The 24099-nt window shown below is 50.1% G+C and overlaps 1 protein-coding gene and 1 long non-coding RNA gene across 4 annotated transcripts; both read right to left on the bottom strand.

The window, feature by feature from the left end:
* Positions 1-1576: 1576 nt before the first annotated feature.
* On the bottom strand, positions 1577-8551 carry LOC113916194. 3 transcript variants are annotated; one of them, XR_003517869.2, is made up of 3 exons: positions 8375-8551; positions 6186-6283; positions 1577-5571 (listed from the first exon to the last, which is right to left on the bottom strand). It is a non-coding gene; the product is annotated as an uncharacterized LOC113916194 (long non-coding RNA). The 3 variants fall into 3 exon arrangements; XR_003517871.2 differs by having other exon boundaries at positions 6186-6286; XR_003517870.2 differs by lacking the exon at positions 8375-8551 and adding an exon at positions 7119-7174.
* Positions 8552-13530: 4979 nt separating this feature from the next.
* TFF2 (trefoil factor 2) lies at positions 13531-16388 on the bottom strand. The gene is made up of 4 exons (XM_027586306.1): positions 16282-16388; positions 15474-15623; positions 14444-14590; positions 13531-13695 (listed from the first exon to the last, which is right to left on the bottom strand). The coding sequence occupies exons 1-4, from the start codon at positions 16367-16369 to the stop codon at positions 13682-13684; spliced, it is 399 nt and encodes a 132-aa protein (XP_027442107.1). The 5' UTR covers positions 16370-16388; the 3' UTR covers positions 13531-13681.
* Between the last annotated feature and the right edge of the window lie 7711 nt (positions 16389-24099).

Genomic DNA, 24099 nt, shown 5'->3' on the forward strand with positions numbered 1-24099 from the left:
CTGCAGCCTCCAGGGGTGAAGGAGGCAGGAGGGACCCTCCCCCAGCGCCCTGGGAGGGAGCCCCACTTCCCCACCTTCATTTCAGACTTCTGGCCTCCAGAGTGCGAGGGAAGAGCTCTTTCGCCGGAACCACCTAGTTCAACAGCCTTTGCTACACTCGAAGCACAGCTAGCTCTGAGATCTACCTTCACTTGCATCTTCTCACAACGGGGAGGAAAACACACAGCCAGAGACCTGGAGAGCTCGTGTCCCGGGGACCTTCCCCTTTCCCACCCTGACTGGGCTTCCCAGGAGCTCCGCCTGGTGCTTGGTGCCCCTGCACCCGGGACCCCGTCCATCCTGCCAACCACAACCCTGTGCTTCCACGCCCGTCCTGGGCCTGCTTTGTCCTCCCTGTGCACCTCCAATCTCTGGTCTCTACAGATCGCTGGCCATATGTAATCAGGCACCAGTGTTTGTAGAACCCTCTCCTGCACTCCCATACCTCACCCAAATAGTCGTCAAGCAGTCCTTTGTTCTCATTTCCTTGTCTCAAGGGAGGCTAAGACAACACAGCCTGGTGGGCAGTTGTGAGACTCCCATATCCTGGTTGAAGCTGGGCCAGGCGCCAACCCCCCCCCCCGAGGCCAGGGGAGGCCCCTTAGGGAGGCGACTGTGTCATGAGTTGTCCAAACTGGGACACTTTTCAGAGCCTACAGGGCACTAGTAATGATCATACCGGGAGGAGAAGTGTGAACGGGGATCATCTTGAACCAGTGGGACGAGGTCCACCTGCCGAGTGGGCTTCCCACCAGCCCCCCAGTGGGTGGTGGTCATTTCCGAGTCCATGTGACTTTGATGGAACACAAGCACAGGTACTCTTCAAAGCTCTGGAACCACACAAGCCATGGGATCAAACGTGAGTGCGTCATGCTCCGTCGTGCCCTGACATACTTGATGTATGTACTGATGGGACACTCGTGTGTGGATACGAGCGTGTGTGTCTGGCCCTCAGCATGCTCAGGCTGCTCTAACAGAAGATCATGGTCTGGGTGGCTTATAACAGCCTTTATTTCTCACAGATCTGGAGGCTGGACGTCGAGGATCGTGGCACCAGCGCGGTTGCCTTCCGGTGAGGGCTCTCTTCTTGCTCACAGACGTTTCCACCTCACGTGGGAAAGAACAGAGCGGGGAAAGGTGAAAAATAGACAAAGCTTCCAGGACCTGGGGGATAGCATCACAAGGTCTAACAGAAATGAAATAGAAAAAAAAAAAAAAGCAAGAAAAAAATTAACAATGCTGGATCTTTGAAAAGATAAAAAAAGCAATCGATATGTTTCTAACTAGACCCATCAAGAAAACAATGAAAGAGAACCCATATTGCCAATATCAGAAATGAAAGATGGGCTATCTCTATAGTCCTACAGGCATTAAAAGGAAAAGCAGGTAATATGCAGAATAACATTAATTAATATTTATAGCAACAAATCTGATGACTCAGATAAAATGGACAAAGTCCCTGAGAAACACAATTTACCAAATGGACACAAGAATAAATAGGAAATCTAAATAGCCCGATTTCTATGGAAAATTTTGCAGTTACTATCAAAATCTTTCCCGCAAAGTAAATTTCAGGTTCAGATGGTTTCACCGTGTCATTCTGTCAAAGAGCTCCTATCTCACACAAACTAAGAAAGAAGATGAGGAAGGACTGTTTCCCAGATCATTTTGTGGGGCCAGCATAAATCTACTACCAAAACCTGGCTAATATTTTATGAATTATGAAAGACCATCACAAACATAGATTCAGAGAAACTTAACAAAATATTCGCAAGCTGAATCCAGCAACATACCATAAACAGTAACACATCATGGGTGACAAGGGTTTATCTAACGATAACAAGGTAGGTTTAACATCAGATAATCAATCAGTGCAATTCACCACATTAATAGAAAAAATGAAAACAAAAACTGTGATCATTTCAACAAACGTGTTAAAAGCATCTAACAAAAGTCAAACTCACACATGGTGAAGACTCTCAGACAACTAAGAATAGAGAGGACCATTCATCATCTGATAAAGGGCATCTACCAAAACACACCTCAGCACCATTCTTCACGGTAAAATATGAGCCTTCTCCCTGTAAGACTCTGGGACCAAGGCAAGGATTCTTACTCTCATTTCTATTTAACATTGTAAGGGTGGTTCTCATAGATGTAATAAGGCAAGAAGAAAAAAAAGGCATAAAGATTAGAAAGCAGAAGTAAGATTGCCTTTATGCTCGGGTGATTACTTCCAATTGTTTGCTGCTGATATGTAAAAACACAATCCATTTCTATATTAACTTTGTGTCCTATAATTTTGTGGTTTTAAAGATTTCTTGAGATTTTCTAAAATCACAGATGTCGTGAAGGTACAGTTGATAGGCTTGATTCAATTAATATTCAGGCTACCTATTCAGCAAGACGTGACAGGTGAATAAAAAAGCCAAGCCACAAACTAGGAAAAGATATTTAAAACCCATGCAATCGACAAAGGATCACTATCGAGGATACATAAAGAATTTCTACAAACCAAGAAGAAAAAGACAAACAACAGTTTTTAAAATACACGCAGAGGTAATTTACTGTAAAGGATGGAAAGAGACCCAATGTCCCTCACAGTTGGGAATGACAAAAGAAACTAACATTTACACACCATTTCGCTCACATGGATTGTACCCATGTCACAAAATACTGACAAGGGTATGGAGAAAAAGGAACTCTTCCTCAAAGTTGCTGAATGTAATTAGTGCATCTACTTGGGCAAGCATTTTGACAATACCTAGTAAATGAAACAAGTGCATATTGTTTTGATAGGAAGACACTGGGGATAATATACATAATTGCTAATCAATAGGGGAATGCACCCCACCTGAAAATGAATGCATCAGACCTATTTTTATCAATAAGAATAAATTTCTAAAGTGTAAAATATAAGATCAAAAGCTTGTATATTATAATGCCATTTCTGATTATTTAAAAAACAACAACAAAAAGCACCACATACTGTTTAGGGGTATGCATAGGAATAAGATACACTGACTTCAAAATGGTGGTTAACTCCAGGAAGGGAGGGGAAAGAACAGGTAAAGGTGGTACTTTCCTTGTTTTATTTCTTTTTATAAAATGAGAGGTATCAAGGCAAATAGAACAAAAGTCCAACATGAATAAATCTGGGTGGTGTGTATATAGAGAGGAGCACCCTACCTTACATACTGTTTCTCTAAGAAAGAGGATTTGAAATCTGGCTGCTGAAAATTGTTATTTAAACAATCCAGATACCATAAAGCGGTTTGGGAAGCAAGGGGAGAAAGCGCTGAGAGTGACCAAGCCTGGGAGAAGCCAGCTCTGAGGCTCGGGATCTGAACACTGGGGGCCTGGTCTGGAGGAGCCATTTTAGTGTTCCGTCCGGGATGCCTGGTCAATATCAAAGGGGTTTATCTGGTCCGGGATGAGGGAGGGACCACTCTGGAATCCCGTCCAGCATCCATCTTAATAGCAAATGACGGCTCCAGTCATTCCAAGTTTTCTGATTTTGATTCCTAGGTTCCTGGGCCTCTGCAGCGCAATCTCAACTTTCTCTCCGTATTAGTAGGTTTGCCGAATCTGCTCGATATGAAGACCTGACTATGTCCCGGGTCGGGGAGGAAGAGCGTGCTTGAGCGTGACTTGGTATCCCAGCAGGGGAGCACCGAGGAAGCGATCGTGGGTTCATACTATTAATCTCTGAACCCAAATATGCTGCTGGTGTGTCCCCTGCTGTGTACCATCTCAGCCTTGACTTCAAAGTCCGTCAGAGAGAATAAACTACAGATTGTGATTCTGACTTTCTAGAAATGAGCACTAATCCATCAGAGGAGGAAAAATGGCCCATTAGATTTTTCACTAAAAGTTAGCATAAGAATGATCAGAATTGAAAGTATCTCACATCTCATAAAAGGCAACCTTATATCATACCTGATTCTTTCCACCACATCCCAAGTTTTAGCTCAGCTGCATTAGTTTTTAGGGAATTCAAAAGAAATTGAAAGCAGATCCCATCCTTAAGAAATGCATTGTTTGCCAAAAGCAAAAAACATATTGAACCATCAAAGAGAATGTGCCAGATGACCTGGGCCAGATTCTCCACATGCTTCCTTGCACCTGTCTATGCAGGGGAGGGAGATTCCTCGGGGTGGGGAGGGGGGAGAAATTCCTCACAGCCAGCCCCCTCTGCAGGGCTGCTCCTCACAGGGATTCTGGCTGGTTTGTGTTAAAGGTGCCACATGGACTTTTGTTGGCTTCGAAACCAGTATATCTCTCACACTCACTCTGTCGTTACTCGCCATCACATCAACGTTTCAAAGAATGCTTTTGCCCTGCTGTCATGTATGCACCGTATTGAGTATATAATCCATCGGGGAACTGAAAGCAAAGTGTGAGTTCACAAAGAATGGCAACATGACAGGCAAGAGCCAGCCTCAGTGACCAATGCCTCCCTGTAGTTCTTAGTTATAAAGGTACCCACCAGGTCTCGAGACTCGTAATAGCCCTGTTTTGCATATCAAATGGCAAGAAGTTAATACTGTGGTTCATTAGCAGATTATTCATACATACATAGCGCTCTGCGATATCTTGTTTTGAACGACTTGAGGGGTTTTACCAAAGTGTTAATATTTGCTGAGCTCCTATAGGTGGATAAGTTATTGAACAAAGAACAATCGGTCAATATTTATCAAACATTCTTTGTGTGCATAGGCTTCAGCCCAGGTACTGTCGGTGGTTATAAAGGAAGAAGATGATGTGGTCAACACTGATAAGAGAACTGCAGTCATTGGAGAGGGCATCCTAAAGTCAAAGTCAAAGACCACATTGTGGGATCCGGGCTGCCTCCCTAGAGCTGTAGCGACTGCCCTCCAGTGGCTCGGCACACGGAGAAGGATCCGGCAGGTGAATATGTTAATTTCAAAAGTGAGGTCACAAACACAACATGCAGGCTGTGGGAGGAAAGATATGCGGGCATGGGGTATCAACATCAGCGCCTCACTCTTCTAATGGAGGCGGTGTTGAAAGGAAGGGAGACTGCACTGGGCTCTGCCAGGCGGAAGGGACGTCATCGAGTCAATGGGGGATGTGTTGCCTAAACATGAAGAAAATGCAGCAAGAAGGCGCCTCTCTCCAGGGCATCAGGGCAGAGTGAGACATCCCCAGACTTGGAGCATATGTGGTGGAAGACTGATTGCGATGATCTGGGGGTGCAAATGATAGCCATCCTTGGTCCCTCGTGACTCAGTTCCACGGGACTTGGTCCAACTTGCTAACCAGACTCCTGAGTTTGATGCCCAGAGCGGCTGACTGGTCTTGGAGCAGATCCCTGGCTTCAGCTGACTTTCTGGCTCGCTCCCTTGAGCTGGAAGCTGCTTGCTGCTCAGCACCCATCTACAGGAGGACGGAAGTCCCTGCTTTCGGGTGTCTGTGGCCGGCCGCAGGATGGATCAGTGAAGGGAATAAAACAGGTCGACCCTGGCCTGAGGCTCGCGGGTGAGGAATCCTGGAACACAGAGCTCCACCCTGAGGCGAGAAGTTAGTTATCGGGCAAACTGCTTCATTCCAGGCAAGCGCCCGCCCAGTGGCTACTGAGTGATGGAAATCGGAGGCTGAGCATTTGCTCATCATCACATTTACATGGACCCATAAAACTAACTGAGAGCAGGCAGACAGGAACCCCACGTGGTTTCATTTGCCGTGATAAGGATCATTTGGATCATAATTCAATACACTCAGTGCACCAAGTTACATTTTGCAGAACACTGTAGCCACAAAGCAGAAAAGTTCAGGTTCTAGAGCTAATAAAGAACTCATATGTTATTATGAGGATCAAGAGTGGTAGGCAGGATAAAAGCAGACATTAAGCAATGCTGCCCAACCCTCCCGACTGTTGACACTTCTCACAGAAAACAAAGCCTCAAGCTCTTTCGTAGGAATTACAAAAAATAATGGGTAGTAACTTTGTAGTGTATAGGGTAAAGTGAATTGATATACAAATATTTTATTTCTGATAAGTGTTTCATTAAGAACACAATAGTTTATATTCTGGTCTTTTTTTTTTTAACATTGTTTTTACTTTCTGGAGAAACGTGCATGCTCTCAACAAGATTTTTAAGTCAATCCAATAGATAACTTACCTGCTGAAGATCCAAGGATGGATTTTCACTGTAATTATTTGTATTATGATTCTCTTCATTCGCTTCCTGTATTTCTTGATCAGGATTCCATTTGCTTTCTGCTTTTAACCAATAGTCATCATGATTAAAAATTATAATTGGAATTTATCAGTAGATTGCTAAAAATATAGAACTTTAAAACACTAATGATCAGAAGGGATTTATCTAGCAGGACACTGAGTGAGTAGGGGATGCCATCTCGATGATCCCACAAAAGAGAACTCAGGCCAAAGCACTCACACATGACTAAGAAGGACACTTTATAAGCCACAAGTCGCAATGAGGATGTGACAGTTATAAATGTTTGTACCCATAAAAGGCTAGGCAAATGTATTCTGCTTTACAAACCAGAAAGAATGGGTCATGCAGGCAGAAATGGATAAAAACACAACTGATGAACGTTGGGGACACCATGCTAGGCATAAGACAAGTCATGTGAACAGAAATCTAAGTAAGGAAATAGAGACTCCAGCAAAGTAATCAGTAAGGTAGATCTTAGGGACACACGCACATCAGGCTTTAGGTCCTGACAACGGGACCTATTAAGTACCCATGGGAAAGAACGGCAAAACTTCATCATCCACGTGCTCACCAAGAAAGCATGACGTTCCACAGAACAGAAGCCTTACAATCAGTCTGTGGTCAAAGGCAACAAAACTAGGAAATCAGGACAATATTTTTAAAAGGTTTTTGCACATGGATATTTACATACTTTAAATATAAAGTAAACATTTACGGCTAAAAGATAAACTACAAACCAGAATTACAGAATTTTTTTTAAATCATGATAATAAAAACACCATATTTCTGAATTTATGAAGAATGTTTAAAATATTGATGACAGTAAAATGTATAGCTTTAAACACAGATCAAGAATAAGTGGATTAAGGGCACCTGGGTGGCTCAGTCGTTAAGCGTCTGCCTTCGGCTCAGGTCATGGTCCCAGGATCCTGGGATCGAGCCCTGCATCGGGCTCCCTGCTCGGCGGGAAGCCTGCTTCTCCCTCTCCCGCTCCCCCTGCTGTGTTCCCTCTCTCACTGTGCCTCTAATCTGTCAAATAAATAAATAGAATCTTAAAAAAAAAAAGAATAAGTGGATTGAATTCCCAGCGTGAGCCCAAATAAAGCAATTGATGAAGGAGCTGAGGGGAAAAGCGTACGATTAAGCAAAAATCGAAATGTCTGTTCTTAAAAAAAACAAAAACAAAAACAGCTAAAAGTTCAAACCGCCAACTAACCAATTCAAGGAGGGGGAAAAGGAGGAGAAAAACCCTAGTATACAAAATAAGGCTTGACGAAGGGGAAACACCTGTTGAAACAGAGGAAACTTTAAAAATTATATAAAGCTTCTCTATACCACTTTATGCGACTCTGTGAAATTTGGAAAATCTAGATGCGCTGGGTAAGTCCCTAGGAAAAGTGCGGTTCACCAAAACTGCTCCAATAGAGACAGAAAGCTCAAATAAACTTCAGGAGAAACAGAAAGTGTTATCCAGGCACAAACCTGTGAAATCTTCATGCCCAGAAGCGCTCACAGGGAAATTCTAACAAAGCTGCAAACAGCAAATGGTCCCCTGGCTACAGAGATCGTTCCAGAGAATAAAAAATAAAGGAAAATATCCCAATTCAAACTGAAATATTAATTTGAAAAGTGTCATAAACCCAAAGTGCAAGCGCTAAAACTATAAAACTTCTAGAAGAATATGTAATAAAAAACCTTTGTGGCCTTGGATTAGGCAGATTTTTTTAGCAGGGGACACAAAGTATGAGTCATAAAGAAGGTGGGCTTCAGCAAAAGGAAACACACTTGCTCTTTGAAAGGTACTGCTAAGGAAACGGAAAAGCAAGTCACAGACTGGGGGCAAGTGTTTACACAACACATACCCAGTAAAGAGCTTATTTGCAGAACAGATGAAGAGCCCCCACAGCTCAGTGTGAAGATGACAAAGCCCCTGAGCAAAATGATGTAAAGATTTGGGCAGAGGCTTTAGCAGAGAAGATGTAAGAGAAAGATAAGCCCATGAAAAGATACCCATGTCACTAGCTGCTAGGGAAATATAAATGAAAATGAAAATGAAATAGGGCATCGCAGCGAGCCTGGCTACAATTGAAAAACAAATGATACCAAGTGTGGGAGAGGATACCACATACCTGGAATTCTCATACATTGTTGCTGGGAAGGCAGACCAGGACAATTACTCTGAAGAAGGATTTGTTAGATTCTTACAAAGTTAAGCATGACTCTTCCCCGCGCTACCCAGCAATCTTACCCACGGATCTTTACCATGAGAAAAGGTATTTACCCAAAGTCCAGGATAGACCTGTACGTAATCGTTCATGGAAACTTGGTTCAGACTAAGGAACCGGGAGCCTGCCGGGAAGTCCATCAGCTGGTGGGCGGTACCGGTGTCAGATGTCCCTGCTGGGGGGGCAGGGCAGAGGCGGGAAATGATGGAGGGGAGCCCCCTTACACGCAGAGACCAGGACGCGGCTCAGGAGTGTGGTGCTGAGTGCAAGAAGGCAGGCTCAGGAGCACACGCTGGTGGAATATTTGTGTGAGATTCCAGAAGAGTCAAAACTGTAGTGAAAGAAAGCAGATCATTGGTCTCTTGGGGCTGGAGGTAGGAGGAGGGTATTGACCTTGAAAGGGCGGAGAGAATTCGGCACCTTCCTTGCAGTAGTGTCTCCATGACTGTGTACGTTTTTCAAAACTCAACGAACCAATTCACTGAAAACAGGAAAATTTTATGATATCGAGTCATACCTCAATACAGGTAATTAAAAAAAAAAACCCTTTAAGGTATAAGTGTTACCATTATCAATGTTACTAGTGTAAAGACACTGAGCTGATTAATGATGCTGTGACTGAGTTGTACCCCGCCCCCCAAGTCCGTATGTTGAAACCATGACCTTCAGGTTGTTGGTATTTGGAGACAGGGGGTGAGGAGGTGGCGGGGGAGGGGCTTTACAGATATAATTAAGCTTAAATGAGGTCATAACTGTAGGACCCTGATCTGATAGTGTGGCAGGATTGCAGGGTTCTTGTCTCACGGAGTCGAAGAATGAATCTCGAGGACACAAAAGGGTGAAGTGAAGTGAGAGTTCATTAAGAGAAGGTGAGAGCAGAAAGGAAAGGAAAGAAGAAGCTCTCTAGAGGGAGGGGGGGGGTCCCGAATGGGTTGCCACGGAGGGCTTCTGCTGGTAGCCTTTTATGGAGAACTGACCGGGAAGCTTGCGGCCTTGAGTTTCTAGCGCCATCTTGGTTTGAGCATGGACTCTTGATGACCCCCTTCATGACTTAATTCTTTGGGGTTTAGTCATTTACTATGATACACTGTAGCCGCCAAAGAAAAATACTGGCGGCCATCCGAGACCAGGTGGTCTGCCTCCGTATCTCTTGTTGGCTCTGGTTTAGCTTCTGCCTTCCGGGAATAGTCTCAGAGCCCAGGCAGGGCCCGCTCCTCTCCCTGCCTAGACCTTAACTCTTTCCTTTCTCAATAGGATTAGTGTCAATATAAGAAGAGACTGGATCTCTGTCCTCCCCCCCTCCCTCCCCTCTCTCCTTCCCTCTGCTTTGCAAACCCACATCAATAAATCTGGCCCAATCTGACTTATGTGATAAGTTTAGCAATTTACAGTAGTTATTGAGATGACTCTCTTGACATTGGGAGGCTAAGTATAGTCAGCACTCCTTTGCTGCCCCGGGAGACCCACGGTGCCCAATAGGTGAAGGCTGGGGAAGTCTGCTCCCAGGGCGGCCAGCAGAGGGCACTAGAGGACTGACGTGTGAGCATCCTTGGCTGGAAGCTCTTTACGTTCATTAACCACCTGTCCCAAGGACAAACAGAACGGTGGTCCTTCTTTCCTCAAAGCCACATTTGTGACCGTGCTAAATGAAGGTTGAGCACTTATGAAGTTCCGTGCTCTCTTCGGAGGACAGGAAATCATATGGAGTCGGCCACCCTCGGGACCCTGTGGAAAGCTGGTCATCCAGGCCTGGAGCCATGGTATTGGCACATCTGTGTCTGAGCGGCCAGGGGAGCCTGGCTGGGCTGGAGCAGGGATCAGGCTCTTTCAGGTGCCGTGGACCAAGGAGATTCCTCTGTCCCCAGTCCATCTGTGTTCAGGGAAGCTCAGAAAACTCCCAGGAATGCCCTGGAAATCCCCCCACAGCTGTTCAGACAGATGCAGACAAGCCTTGGGCAAGGGGGTTGTGAAAAGGGGGGGGGACAATGAGCTGACAAATTCCCATTTCACTGGAACACCTCTGGCCAGGCCCTTCCCAAGGAGGTGGCGGCAGCATCGTGCCAACCTAGGACAGGGACCACTGCCCACTGGGACCACAGCATGGCCAGAGCCATGGAGGAGCCCTGGGGAGGGGACTCGGCAGGGAATGGCCTTCCTGCATCAGCAGGTAGGATCGTGGAGGGTCTGAGAACTGTGTCCTGAGACAGTGGGGACACTTCTGTCTCCCCGGGTGGGGGAGCCTGGCCTGGCTACGTTCTCACTAAACACTTGCTATGTGCCTGACACTGTTGTTGGCACGTCTCATAAATTAACTCATCAGATCCTCACAACAAGCCTCTAAAAAAATGATCCTGTTAATTTTAACCCCCACTTTGCACATGGATACAATTAGGCACAGAATGTCTAAGTATAGCTCTCAAGGTCACACAACTGGGAAGTGAGCTTGATACAGAGATCATCTAGAACATAAGTGCAGTATCTCTATTTTGGAGATGTAACACATACACTCTTCTGCAGGGCCCTGATTCCAGGGGCCCCACGGAGGTTCAGACTGTGCTTCGGTCTTTTCTTCTCTTTCTTTAGGCAAAGGGGGCAGGGAGGGGTGTCAACAGAGGGGCTGGGCCCCCGGACCCCAGAGCAACAGCTAAGGGTATATGTGTGTATGTACCATGTCTCCAAAACACATGGGATGAATATGTAATGCCTATGATGAATACACATCCGAGCGTCATTATCCACGGATCCCTATTTGCAAATCCACCCTCTCGCTAAAAGTTATTTGTAGCATGAACTTTGCCAGCCGGAGGCCAATAAGGTGACGCTCTGCCTTCTTGTTTCAGCTCTCAGAGTGAAGGCAGCTGTCTTTTCATGGTCTGTTTGTACCTTGTTTTATGCATTCTTGTGCTTTTTGTTGATTTTGCTGTTTAGATGGTTCCCACGCACAGTGGGGAAGTGCTGTCAGGTGGCCTGGGGGTGAGCGGCTGTGACATGCTGTGCACACGTGTACGTCCAGCCAGGACTTACAGTGCTGGTTGTTGTGAGTCCAATGTTACTGCATCCACAATGTATATGAAATAAATGGTCTTTAAACGGAAACACACATCAAGCAAGGTCATGTATTGATCCTTGATGCACTTGGTTAGGAGGCGCTCAGGAACCTGACCCTGTGTGTCTCCCAGTCTCAATGGCTCAAGAGTTTGCTAATTCAGTGTCAATGACTCTATGGAACATAACTACCTTGAACAGAGAATCCACTGTCCGCGTGTCCAGTATACGGTGACTGTGTCATGAATGTCAGGAGTAGGTATGTGTTCTTAGGCTCTACCCACATTCTGGACACAGCCATGCTGCTCTGCACACGGAAGGGGCTTTTCAACACGTCCCCGCCTGGTCCTGTCAGGACAAGAGAGCAGAGGCATCTCTGTCCAGACTCTCCGGAAGGAGCCCACTGTGTACCAGGCAGCTCACGAAGACTCGTTTCAGTTCCCACTGCAACACGACTAAGGATGGAATTAGTACCTGTAGTTTACAAACAGCAAGGCTGAAAATCTGAGAGAGAGGAGACCCTCCCCAAGGTCACACACCAGGGATATCAGCCCACAGGTGCACTGTGACATGTCCTGTTGCTCCCTTGGCCAAAAGGCTTCTCAGAGCATCTGTCTACCTAAGCCGGCCAGGCAAGGACTGCACGAACCTGGGGAGCCGGGAGACCGCGACAGTGGACTTGAGGGGCAGCACTGGACTTTCCCTGCCCCTGCTCTGGTTGGGGGCGACCGCTGCCAGACTGTGCACCTGGGCACCAGCCTCCCCGCTCCCCCACCAGCAGGGTCCCACTGGAGCAGACACCGCAGAGGGGACCAGGGAATTACCTCATCGTAGGAGGAGAAAGAGGAAGGTTGGCTTTTCTGATGGGGTGGGTTTGAATGTCACCAGCTGTTATTCTAGGGGCAATGAGGACCCTAGGGTGGCCCACCTCAAGGAGGAGGTGGGGGGCAGCACTATCCCAACCACGGTGGGGTGCCACACAGTGGCACCTGTAACCCGCAAGAGTCAGAGTACCTGACCCGGAGTAGATCTGCCAAGTCCCCCAGGCCCGTGGCGGCGGCCAGTGCAGTTCTTCCAGAAGCCGCCCTCGGTTATCAGGATGGGCTCAGAACAAAGGGTGCGCTGCACCGGGGAGACCCCCGCCCAGGGAAGCAGGACTGGGGAGGGGGCATGAGGAGAGAACTCCTGTCCCCGCACTCAGAGATGTGTGCCAAGGGCCCCCGCAGCCTGAGGATGGGGGCCAAGGACCAGAAAATGCCCAAGGAGGGCATGAAACCAGGAGCTTGCCCTGGACCCAGCATGCAGTATGGCCACGGCACCAGTGCTGGGAGCAGAACCCCAAACTCTCCGTCCAGGGGTGTCGGGACAGAAGTACTATGCAGCGGGCTCAGGCTGGAGGTGGCATAGGGAAGGAGGGACAAGCCACAGAAAGACCGGCCCGTGTCCTCCCCCTCATGTCCACCCCCGACTGAAGAATGCCAGGACCCTTCCGCGGAGACACACGCTAGGTTTTGTGCCAAAACCCTCCCACTGGCTGGCCTGGCCTTGGTGGCAGTTGTCAACCTCCTCTTTGGACCCAGACTTCGGCACGTTGCCACAGCTGCTCGGGGGTGGAGGATGGGAAGCGTCGGAGCCAGCCCACCCCGCCCCACCCATGCGAGGACAGATGGTGGCGCCCCGCACTCCTGCAAAAGCTGTAGTCTGGGATGCATTTGGTAAAGGCAAGGCAATTTTGTAATTGCAATCTGAAATCAGACGTTACTGCAAGAGGTTTTCGGGGCTAAAGTCATTTGAGTTTCTATACAAGTGATTGGGAATGGGAGTGATCGTGGATCGTGAATTCCCTCTTGCTGCTGGGGTGGTTTGTACTGGCTAGATGAGTTGTCCCCACCCCCCCCACACACACACCCTCACACCCTCACACCTGTATACACGCACACTCCCTCTCTCCCTCTGTTGCTCCACTTCTGTGTCAATGAAGCCAAAAGGAAACTTAGCAGACTTCAAGTGTTTTCTTTATTTGAAGAAACTGTATGTTGAACCAGTGAAAAGGATAAAAAACAGATCAAGGAAAGCCAGGAACTCTGGAGACATGAGATGCGATGGTGAGTCTTCTTCATTTCCAAACACCCAGAGAGCCTGGTGGGTTCTCGGAAGGGACTCCTCTTAATAATGGCAATCTAGAAGTGTGAAATGCCAATGGGTGGGGGCAGCGTCTGGGGGCTGAGGGAGCCCACGCTGACAGGCCCTGGGGGCTCCTATCAACAGGCCCTTGACCAGACTTCCTGCCCAAGGAGCTCCCTCTCCGGGGTGGGGTGGGCAGGAGGACACTTCTCGGGGGTCCATTCTCCCCCACTAACTGGCAATTGTCCAGAGAGACCCTTAGGTCTCTGCCGCGCTCTTTGGCTCACCCTGATGTTCTGAAACGGGGAAAGGAAAGCGTCCGGCATGGGCAAGGGCATGCTGCCCGTTTTGGGGGACGCGCCAGACCTGTCCTTGGTGTTGATAACTCAGGGTCAGAGACACACTGTGGCTAACGGGGGGAGGGACAACCGGACCCTCCCGGGGTGGCCCTGAGCAGGCCGCCACGGGCAGAACTTGTCTGTCGTGCTCACGGTGAGGGAAGAGCGAGGCCCATGGGAGAAGGTCCACGTCAGCCCCAGCACCCGGCACAGCATGTGGCACTTAGTGGCACTGCCAACCCGTGGCTGCAGGACAGTCGGTTGGGCGGCACCACCAGCTGGGCAGGGATCCAGGGGCGTGGCTGAGGCAACCTGCTCTCCACGGCCGTCGCGCGAGCCATCCTCAGAGCCACCTTTTCCGGAGATGGTCCCCCCTGGGCTCGGGGGCACTGCCCCGATGGGGGTCAGGCCTGGGGTCGGCTTGGGGCCCGCCCCAGCTCCCAGCCCCCGTCCCGCAGGACGTTACCTTCCACAGGGATTGGGAAGAAACACCAGGGCACGTTGACGATAGTGTCGGAAAAACAGCACTTGCGAGACGCACACACCTGAGGGCTGATGCCCGGGTACCCGCAGTCCCTACGGGCGGACACTTCCATGACACACTGCTCCGACTCTGGAAAGGAGCAACACGGAGACTCGGTGAGGGCAGCTCAGGAACCAGCAACGTCTCTGCCCGTCCTCCCACGGGGATGCGGCTGGGTTCAGCCTGTTATGAGGGGCTGCTGGACCGCGACCCCCCCAAGGACCATCTAAGGGCTGGCGCCAGCGCCTGGACACCCATGGACCTGCACGGATGCCACAGGTCCGATGTCCTGGGGCCTTGGGAAACTCAGTTCGCCTCTCTAGACCTGATATTCCCATCTGTAAAATGGGTGATCACTGTACTCTGATGAGAACGGGTGGTAAGCACCCTTTAAGCAGGTGAAGCATTTTGCCAAAGTCCTGAAAGCCAGCAATGCTTCCACCGGAGAAAGGGCCCTGCCTAATAACCAGCCATGTGCCTGTCCCCTTTGGAGCCCAGGGAGCCTGTGACGGCTGTGGCCAGGGGGCCGTGGGTGCCGAGCTCCACCCCCACGGCGTGCTCTGCACATGTAACTTTCTTCTGTGCACGCGCTGGCAGGAAAAATGACCTTCTATCTTGCGAATGTGCGCTGCCATAAACCTCATCCTCAGAAGAACATCCTGGAAGTCTGAACTGGATCTCTTACCATTTGAGGCCTGTGAGCAGTTATGTGGAGAATGTCCTATTAACTGCCTTCATATCCCTTAAAAGCTCCTTCAGAAGTTGCAGCTTTACAGCTAGGAGAGGCCTGGGAGCCGTTTTTCCTTCTAATCGTACAACTGATGGCTTCTCACAGATGTCTGTGGGGGGGGGGGGCGGCGCGTGGCTGACCCTTGGTGCTCCAGGTGGGGCTAGTGCGCCAGGGGCCGCTGTCTCTTCCCTTCTGGCTGGCCGGGGTGGGGGCGGGAAGAGGGCCAGCTCCCCGGCCGGTTACCTTGCTTCGGAAGGGGGTGGAAACACCAGGGGACATTGGGGACTGTGGAGTCAAAGCAGCATCCGGCGCTGAAGCACGTCTCGGGGGTGACGCCCGGGAAGCCACAGTTCTTCCTGTTACGGGCTGTGATCCGTGAGCACTGGCAGGGGGCTGGGAAGAGAGCCTCGGTCAACCTGTCCCCCCACAGGACCCCACCTGCTCTCGGGGGCACGTTCGGACCCCTCCCCAGGTGTGGCGGCCACACAGGGAAACCGGAAAGTCTCATCTCGTCCAGATTTCAACTACGCATCGTCTTGAGGAACAAACAGGGTTTTGCAGAAATTATTAGTTTAAAAAAAAAAAAAGAAAGGAAAAGACTTCAGCAAAGATGGTGGACCTCAGGAAAAGTCAAGATGAAAGGTGACCAAGGTGGGCTCCAGATGCCCTGGGGGCCTCCTGCCCCAGCCCCTCTCCCCAGCCGGCCCCCCAGCACCTGTGGTCACCCTGACCTTCTCCGGGAAGGAGGCCTTTCCTGGAGGTCTCCCACACCCCTGGGTGTCCCTCCCGAATGGCAGGAAAGGATGCACAAATGCAGTCAGCCCACATCACAGAGCTCAGGATGCCTTTTTAGCTACTTCTACTCTCCAGGGAGCCCATCACACCACCCTATGGCTTTGAGGAAGACAAACAAGAACAGAGACCCACCGAGGGCAAGGGACTCGCATACGCCCATTGCATTTGGGGCTTCTCCCGGCTCGCGGGCCCGAATGCTCTGTTGCCCAGTCAAGGACGCTGAGCTGCACAGGGCAACATACGGGTGGTCACTTACAAGGTTTCTGGGCCCCTGCCAGGGCACACAGCCCCTCGCCCCCCAGGACGAGGAGTACGGCCAGGAGCTGGATGCTTCGAGATCCCATGTCCACGCTGCACGCCAGGGCTGCCTGCAGAATGCGCACCGCCCACAGCCATGAGCTGTTTTATAATGTCCTCTGTGTTTGCTCAGCAAACGCAAATAACTTCTCTCTGTCCCCTGTGGCACCAACACCTTGGGCCCTTTGTTGGGAAAAGGAGCTCAGATAGGCCGCTGGGCAGGAGACCGAGCGGCCGTGCCTGCAGGCAAGGCTTCCGGCAGGAGCTCCCATGCCGCCCCAGGGCCAGGAGCCAGGTCGCGCCAGGATGCCAACGTGGAAAAGCGGCCACATGCACGCCTGGCACTGGGCACCCCCAGGGTTACACCCAGGAAGGGATAAGCCCGGTGTGTCTCCTGATAAAGTATGTGGTTATCACATGATTTTTTTTTTTTTTTAATATTAGACCCAGGGTTACTGGGGAAAACAACCAAGCCGTTGGAGGCATAGAGAAGACCCCCCCCTCAAGGCCATCGCGGATGCCTCTGCCAACCCCTAGTCTTCTGTGTCTCCTTGGCTCCGTCTTGGGGAGGGGCTGCTCCCCGTGGGCATGAGGCTGGTGTGTAAACATCACAAGCTTGTTTCAGCAACCCCCGAAACGCCTCTGTTTTTCTTCCATGGGAGCCCTGTGTGTTTCCTAAAGACGTAAGCCTGCCCACGCGCAGGGGTGCAATGTTCCGGGGCAGAGTCCATGGATGGGATGGGGGGAGAGGGGAGGGACAGGGAGGCACCCCAAGGGACAAAAAGGGAAGATTTGGGGCAGAGAGGAGGCCGTGAGCCCCCACCTCCTGATGCCTTGCAGGAGGGGCCCCATCTGTAAATCGCAGGTTGAGCAGCCAGGGACCCAGAGATGCACAGAATCCAAAACCCAGCGTCCTTGGGGTCCAGAAAGCTTCTGCCTAACCTACTCCAGCCCCTCCAGTCCAGGTCCCTGACCCACTGGGCGGCCACTACTTTGCTTGAAATCTTGGAAAATCAACTTTCCCCATCCCATGTCCCCGCCATCCTCGGTCACCAGCAAGACATAAGGGTCCCGAGTGACCATCGTCTCCTCACTCTGCTTCCTCTCCCTGACCCACTGCCCCCATCCTGGCCCTTCCAGGAGTCCTGCAGAACCCCCACATCCATGCCGAGCCCCTGGTCTCTCCCCCTCACCCCTGGCACCAGCAGAAGCCTGTGCCTTTCCAGACACGCTTCCCTTCCCGGACACGCTTTCCTTGTGCTCATCCCAGGAGAGGTGCTCAGTCCCCACCCAGGGCACCAACTGTCCACATGGTGCTTCTGTATGAGTTAGAAAATGGCTCACTTGCTTCTAGACGAGTTACTTGGAGCTGTGGGCACATCATGATAATAGATGCAACATCTCCCATATCAGTGGCACCCTACCTGAATGCGGAGCTGTGCACAACACACCCTCCGAGACTGTGCTGGGTGTGGCCGTGTGCCCATCACAGGGGCTCAGGCCGGGGGGCTGGATGCTGGCCTTGTGCCCCAGTGTCTCCCCGTGCATGCAAAACCATGCTCCTCAGGGATGCAGGCTGTGTCCTGGACCGCTTCCGATGCCCCTGCCCTCCTGTCGTCTCCCGACCTTCAGCCTGTCAATTTTGTTAAGGATTTTAGCACTGAGTTCAGTGTCCCTTGTCACGCCACGACCTGGCAGCATCCCAGAGGGCTTCTGCATTCCGGTGAATCGTTCATCCAAATTCATAGCCCCTTGGCTTTTCATTTCCTCCTCACCTCTAGAAACATCCGTCCCTACTCCTTGTCTGCTACGTGTCTCCCACAACCACCCTTGGAACTCATCCTCTACTCGGAAAGACGTGCTAATGTCCTTTCTGTTCAGGATGTCCCAAGCGTCTAACATCTTCTCTGTTACTCCCACCGCACCCTCTCTTCCCCTCTGTGAGCACCGTCATGCCCCGTCCCTTCCACTGTCCCTCCTTCCCCGCCTGGTGCCCACTCTGTGTGCTCCTCCCGCTGTCCTGGTGCGCGGCGTGCACCCATCTGCTTGCTGTCTCCAGGCCCAGCCCCACAGCGGAGCTCACCTCACACACGCCTCCGACTGTGGCCACCGTCGATGCAGGGTCTCCGAGGGATCCTGGCTCCCACTGGCATTATAATCCTTCTTTGAAGCTATGCTTCTCCACCCCCTCTCACTTCCATTCCACAAACTTTGGGGCGGGGGGGGGGTGATGTTGTCTATCAGTTCACAGAGAAAACAGAAATCATCAAATGGGAACTTCCTGGGATATCACCCGGGTGGACCTCTGCTTCTGACTATGATGGAGAGACTGGTACCAGACTCTCCTTCCCCGGCATAAGTAACTGGAACTATGCGACAAGAGCATGTCCAGATGCTGAGCAACAGGCAGAGGCTGGCTGAGAGAAGGAAGCAGTGCAGGAGTCCCTCGGTCCCCCTGTGCTCTGCCTGGAGCTACCGTCTGGACCCCAGCCCAGCGAGGCGACCGCACCGAGCAGGCAGGCTCACGGGGCTGTGGGGACGGAGGCTGGAATTAGAAGCCGCGGAGGCAGTGGATTTTCAGGGTAGGGGCCCAGAGAAGAGGGCACGCCAGAAATATGAGTGGTGGTCTCTCTGGGGTTTTAGTCAAAGACTCAGCTGCCCCTGAAGACACGGGCAGGCAGCAGAAGCTGCCGGGAAAGAACGTGCCCTCGGGAGGGGAGAACGTCGCGGGGCAACCACAACACAGAAGTCGTCTGAGCTCTGACCGCCATGGGGACAAGGCTTACTGCCGGCTGGGGCATTCAGCAGGGACTCAGAAGGCCATGTCCTGTCTTACTCAAAATACCACAGACACGGTGCCTTAAAGAGCTGACATTTATCTCTCACAGTTCTGGGGGCTGGAAGTCCGAGACCAGGCTCCGCACATGGTCTGGTTCAGGGGCAGGCCCTCCTCCTGGTCTGCAGACACCACCTTCTCACTGTGTCCTCACCTGGTGGAGAGAGAGAGAGAATAAGCTCTCTGGTGTCCCACCATGAGGAGTCCATCCTCATGACCTCACCTAACCCTAATTACTTCCCAAAGGTCCTGCCCCCAAATACAATCATATTGGGCATTAGGACCTTAACAGATGAATTTTAGGGGTACGCAAACATTCAGTCCACAATATGCCATAAAAGTAGGCTTGATCTAGTTCTAGAGGAAAGGCACTCTGTGCCTATTCTAGCAGAACATTAAAACAAGTCTTAAAAGAATCAGGTTCACCTGGCAAGCAAATTAACTGCCCAGCAGAGCAAAACTCAGCAATTTATTAAGGGAGACAATAAAACCCAGACGCACGACATTGCATCCATGATGTCTCACACAAAACCAGACACCACCAGATGTGTGAAGAAGCAGGAAAACATGACCCATAGTCGTTAGAAAGACCAGTGAGTAGAGATAGACCCAGAGGCTGCATTTAACTGCTCAAACATTTAAAGAAACACAAAAATATAATGAGGGAACACATTTAAAAATCAGAATGGAGAAGAGAAACTAGAAAAGAACCAAGTGGAAATTCCAGACACGAAAATACAGTATCTGAAAGGGAAGAATCCACTGTATGTGCTTTAGATTAGATACTATGGAAGAAACAGCTGGTTTGTCAGAAGCCAGCGCAGTATAAATTCTGCAGACTGAAGCAGAGAGAGAAAGGGGGCTGAAAACAACGAACAGAACTTCAGGGCCCCGGGCGGACACTGTCAAGGGGTCTAACAGACCTGTAATTGGCATATGCCAGAGGGAGAGGAGAGAATAAGTATTTGAAGAAATAATGGACAATCTGGGGGGGGGGGGGGCGGAAACTTGATGAAAAACATAAACCCATATATCTCAGAAGCTCAATAAACTCCAAGCAAGATAAATACAAAGAGAACCATATCAAGGCAAAGCATGATCATATTGTTGAGAAGAAATGATTGAAAGAATTCTTACAGCCCCTGAAGTTCCCCACATTCCGGGCAATGCCCCTGACTTCTCGCCGAAACAGTGCACACCGGAAGGAACAGAATGACGATTTTTAAGTGCTGAAAGAAAAGAAACCAGCCGTTATAAGGTCAGAATTTTATACTCAGTGAGAGTATCCCTCAACGATAAAGGCAAAATCCTCTTTTAAAACATGGATTTTGTTTTTCAGAGCGGTTCTGGGTTCACAGCAAAAATGAGCAGAAGAAGGCACAGAGATTTCAAAATACTTTTTTTTTAGACAAACAAAAACCCCGAGAATCGGCCACTTGCAAACCTGTTGCCTGAGAAGTTTTCAAGGCCGTTCTTCTGGCTGAGGAGGGCACGAGTCCCGCGGGAGGTGCCACCACTTCCCACCTGGCCGGGTTCCCTCAGCGCGGCACCCACGTGGTCTCGGCGCGCGTGTGCGTGCGCGCCACCCAGTCGGGTCGGCAAGGCTTCTCGCTCGGTTTGCAGCAACTGTCTCCCATCTAAGGTCTCAGCCACAGACAAAAGTTTGGGGTTTGGGCCCCAACCAGACACAAGTTTTTCTTCCTTAATTATCTTTAAAAAATGGAACTCTATATATGTCACTCCCTTGCTGCTCCGCACTCCCCACAACCTGTAGGGTAAAGACCAAGTACAGGTTCCTGAGAATGAAAAGCAATACTCTGTAGGAACTGGCCCCCCTGCCCCCAACACCACCACCACTCTCTCGTGCTCCTGGGCCTCTGACAGTGTAAGCAACTTGCCCTTCTCTAGACACACCCTGACGGTTCAGCCTCTGCTCGTCCTTTAGCTCCTAACTCAGGAGCCACCTCTTCCAAGAATTCACTTTCACCAGAGTGAGGACAGGCACCCTCCACCCTCCACACACGCCCTTGCTCACCTAGTTCGCAACAGCTGCACGTGAAGTGGACTTCTACATTCCTTATTCCTTTATTGATTGTACAAAAGAGAACAGCTAACAAGCATTGCAGGCTGGCTTTGTGCCAGGCAATCTTCTAAGGATTTCACACACTCTATCTCATTTAATCCCTACAACAATCCCAAATCAGAGCTAAGGTTTCACCCCCATTTCATAGTCTGTGGAGGTAGAAGGATTTGCCCAAGTAACACAGCAAGTATGTGTAGGTTGAGATGGAGACCTCACCTCACTCACGTTGTATGCTGGAAACCTGACCTCCTGTGCGCACATGATGGGGGTCGTGGACAAGTGGGTAACACCCCGGGAACCGAGGCAGGAACTTGCCGCCTAGTGTTGCCCCTTGCCCCAGTTACCTTCTGGAATTCATGAAACAGTATCTAAATATGGATATATGCAAATAAACCAGGCAAGCCCCTAGTGTCCTCATCTGTAAAAGGAGAGGTGGAAAAAGAAACTTTAAACGCTTTTCAAAGTCTCACATGCCTTCTAAAACCTGAGTCGTATAATATCTCGTTGTTACAGTATCATCAGGGGAAAACGTATTTTTATTTCCAACATTTCCATGCGTAGTCACTCCAAATCCAGAAGAGCAGAGGTCCCCCACCAGTTTTCCCAGCATTGTAAGTTTCTGGTTTGGTTTCTGCAGTTTGGTTGTGCTGGTCAATAAGGTGGGTAAATGACAGAATCTTTTAAAGCCCAGGACTAAATGTATCTACATAATAAAGAACGTGGCCAAAGCTGGGAGAAGCAATAAGCAAATCAACTGATGCTGATGGGAATTTTGATACTGAATCTGGGAGAGAATGACATTGGAAATGTCTTGATAAGTTATATTTGAGGGATATAATTGGACAGACATAAATTTTAGCACGTTTTTCAGGGTGTTGTGCCATGAAATCCCTCCCTGAACTTCTCTGAGAGATTTTCATCGAGATTTAAATTACTTTAAGGTGTCTCTTTGGTGTCTGAGTGGGTGCTTTGTTTTGTTTTATTTGGCACCATGCTGAGACAAGCCACGATCTGGCCAATCTTAAAACTTAAAAATGTTTGAGGGGCGCCTGGGTGGCTCAGTCGTTAAGCGTCTGCCTTCGGCTCAGGTCATGATCCCGGGGTCCTGGGATGGAGCCCCGCATCGGGCTCCTTGCTCGGCGGGGAGCCTGCTTCTCCCTCTCCCTCTGCTCTCCCCCTGCTCACGCTCTCTCTCTCTCTATCTCTGTGTCCCAAATGAATAAATAAAATCTTTAAAAAAATGTGACTGTGCCCTAGGAGCCTTTGATACCTTCCGGTAAGTTCCGTGCTGGATTTGCCAAGTGTGTCTCTCTCTTATTAGCTGATGTTTCCTATCAGGGTCGCAGGCATTGAACATTTCCACCGACCTCCCCTCCCCACACTCACAAAGGCAAGGGAGTTTTCTTCAACTAATAATATCCTTCCCAGTGACCCCACAAATAAGATCTTAAACCACAATTTGGCTTCAAGAACCGGTTCCTGGTCTAATCCTTAGATCAACATTTTCTGAACAGAATCCTGTTATTGTGTGGAAATTATCCAGAGGCAATGGAAGCCTCCAAGTACACGACCAGCCACAGAGCAGAAAGGCTCGTGGATCAAAGCCACAGAGTATGGTAAATCAATGTACACCATGTGTGAAAATCAAGAGGCAGGAGAAGTGGCAGGTTAATGCTTTGCCAGGGGTGCAGGTGGGTGGAAGGACCACATACCTGGACCCTGGGTAATGTTCTGTCCTGCCCTCAGCCTTCCCACCAACGCAGGGTACCCAGGACCAGCACTGGTGCTTGAACAAGGGGCTAGGACATGGATAGCACCAGGGGCCACCATGCCTGAGCTTTATTAGAGAGACTCAGGGCAAGCATCACCGGCCCAGCTGTAGCCCACGGTGACCCACAGGACAGCCGTGACATTAGTCTGTGTTTCTGGGGCTGACACATGGGCTGATTCGGGCCGTGACAGGGGTCACCGATGGGTCCCTGATTTAGAGATATCAGAGTTTTCAGCCTGGACATGCACGGTCTGTTTCTGATCGCTTGGCCTTTCCATCCCTGCCTATGTATAGTACATTTCTGCTCGTTCCTTCCTTTTTATTGCATAACACATCCTACAGGTTACCAGCTGTCTACATTTAAGACATCTCAGGAGTGCCACCCACATCCCACGGGCCACAAGTTTCCCACTCTCTGTACTTGACCAAACATTTTCAGTTTCGCATATTGCATTTGTTTTCCTACCATTATCGACAAATTGACCAGTCTCAGATGTAGAAGATGATCATGACACCTGCCCTTTGGTGATCTGCATCGATTAGGGCTCCTTGGTAGCAAGGAACCGACACCAGCTGTCACGGGCCGAACTGGACTCCCACCAGATTCATCTGCTGAAGTCCTGGCCCCCAGTAATCGGAACGTGACTTGATTTAGAGATAAGATCTTTCAGAAGGTGATTAAGGTAAAATGAGGCCAATAGGGTGGGCCCTGATGCCGTAAGACTGGTGTCTCAGGACACAGACATGCATGGCGGGACGCCCATGGGAGGATGTGGGGAGAAGGCGGCACACGCGGACTCGGGCGGAACCAGCCCTGCCAACACGTGGATGTTGGACGTCCAGCCTCTGGAGCTGGGAGACGATAAATGTCTGTTGCTGAAGCCACACAGGATGTGGTCCTTTGCTGCCGGGGATGGTGCCAGCTAACACACCCACTCGCACTGAAGGAGAAAGTGGGGAGGCGGTTAGTATCCGGAGCCCCAGTCCCACCAGCCTCAGGGCCAGCACGTGCTCCCACACTGCGCTGGGGCCTCTCCATCGCCCTCTCCACCGCTCCACTCCCGGAAGCTCCTCCGTCACACATTCT

The sequence above is a fragment of the Zalophus californianus genome, chromosome 1, assembly GCF_009762305.2.
Source record: "Zalophus californianus isolate mZalCal1 chromosome 1, mZalCal1.pri.v2, whole genome shotgun sequence".
In the NCBI taxonomy this organism is placed as follows: Eukaryota; Metazoa; Chordata; class Mammalia; order Carnivora; family Otariidae; genus Zalophus; species Zalophus californianus.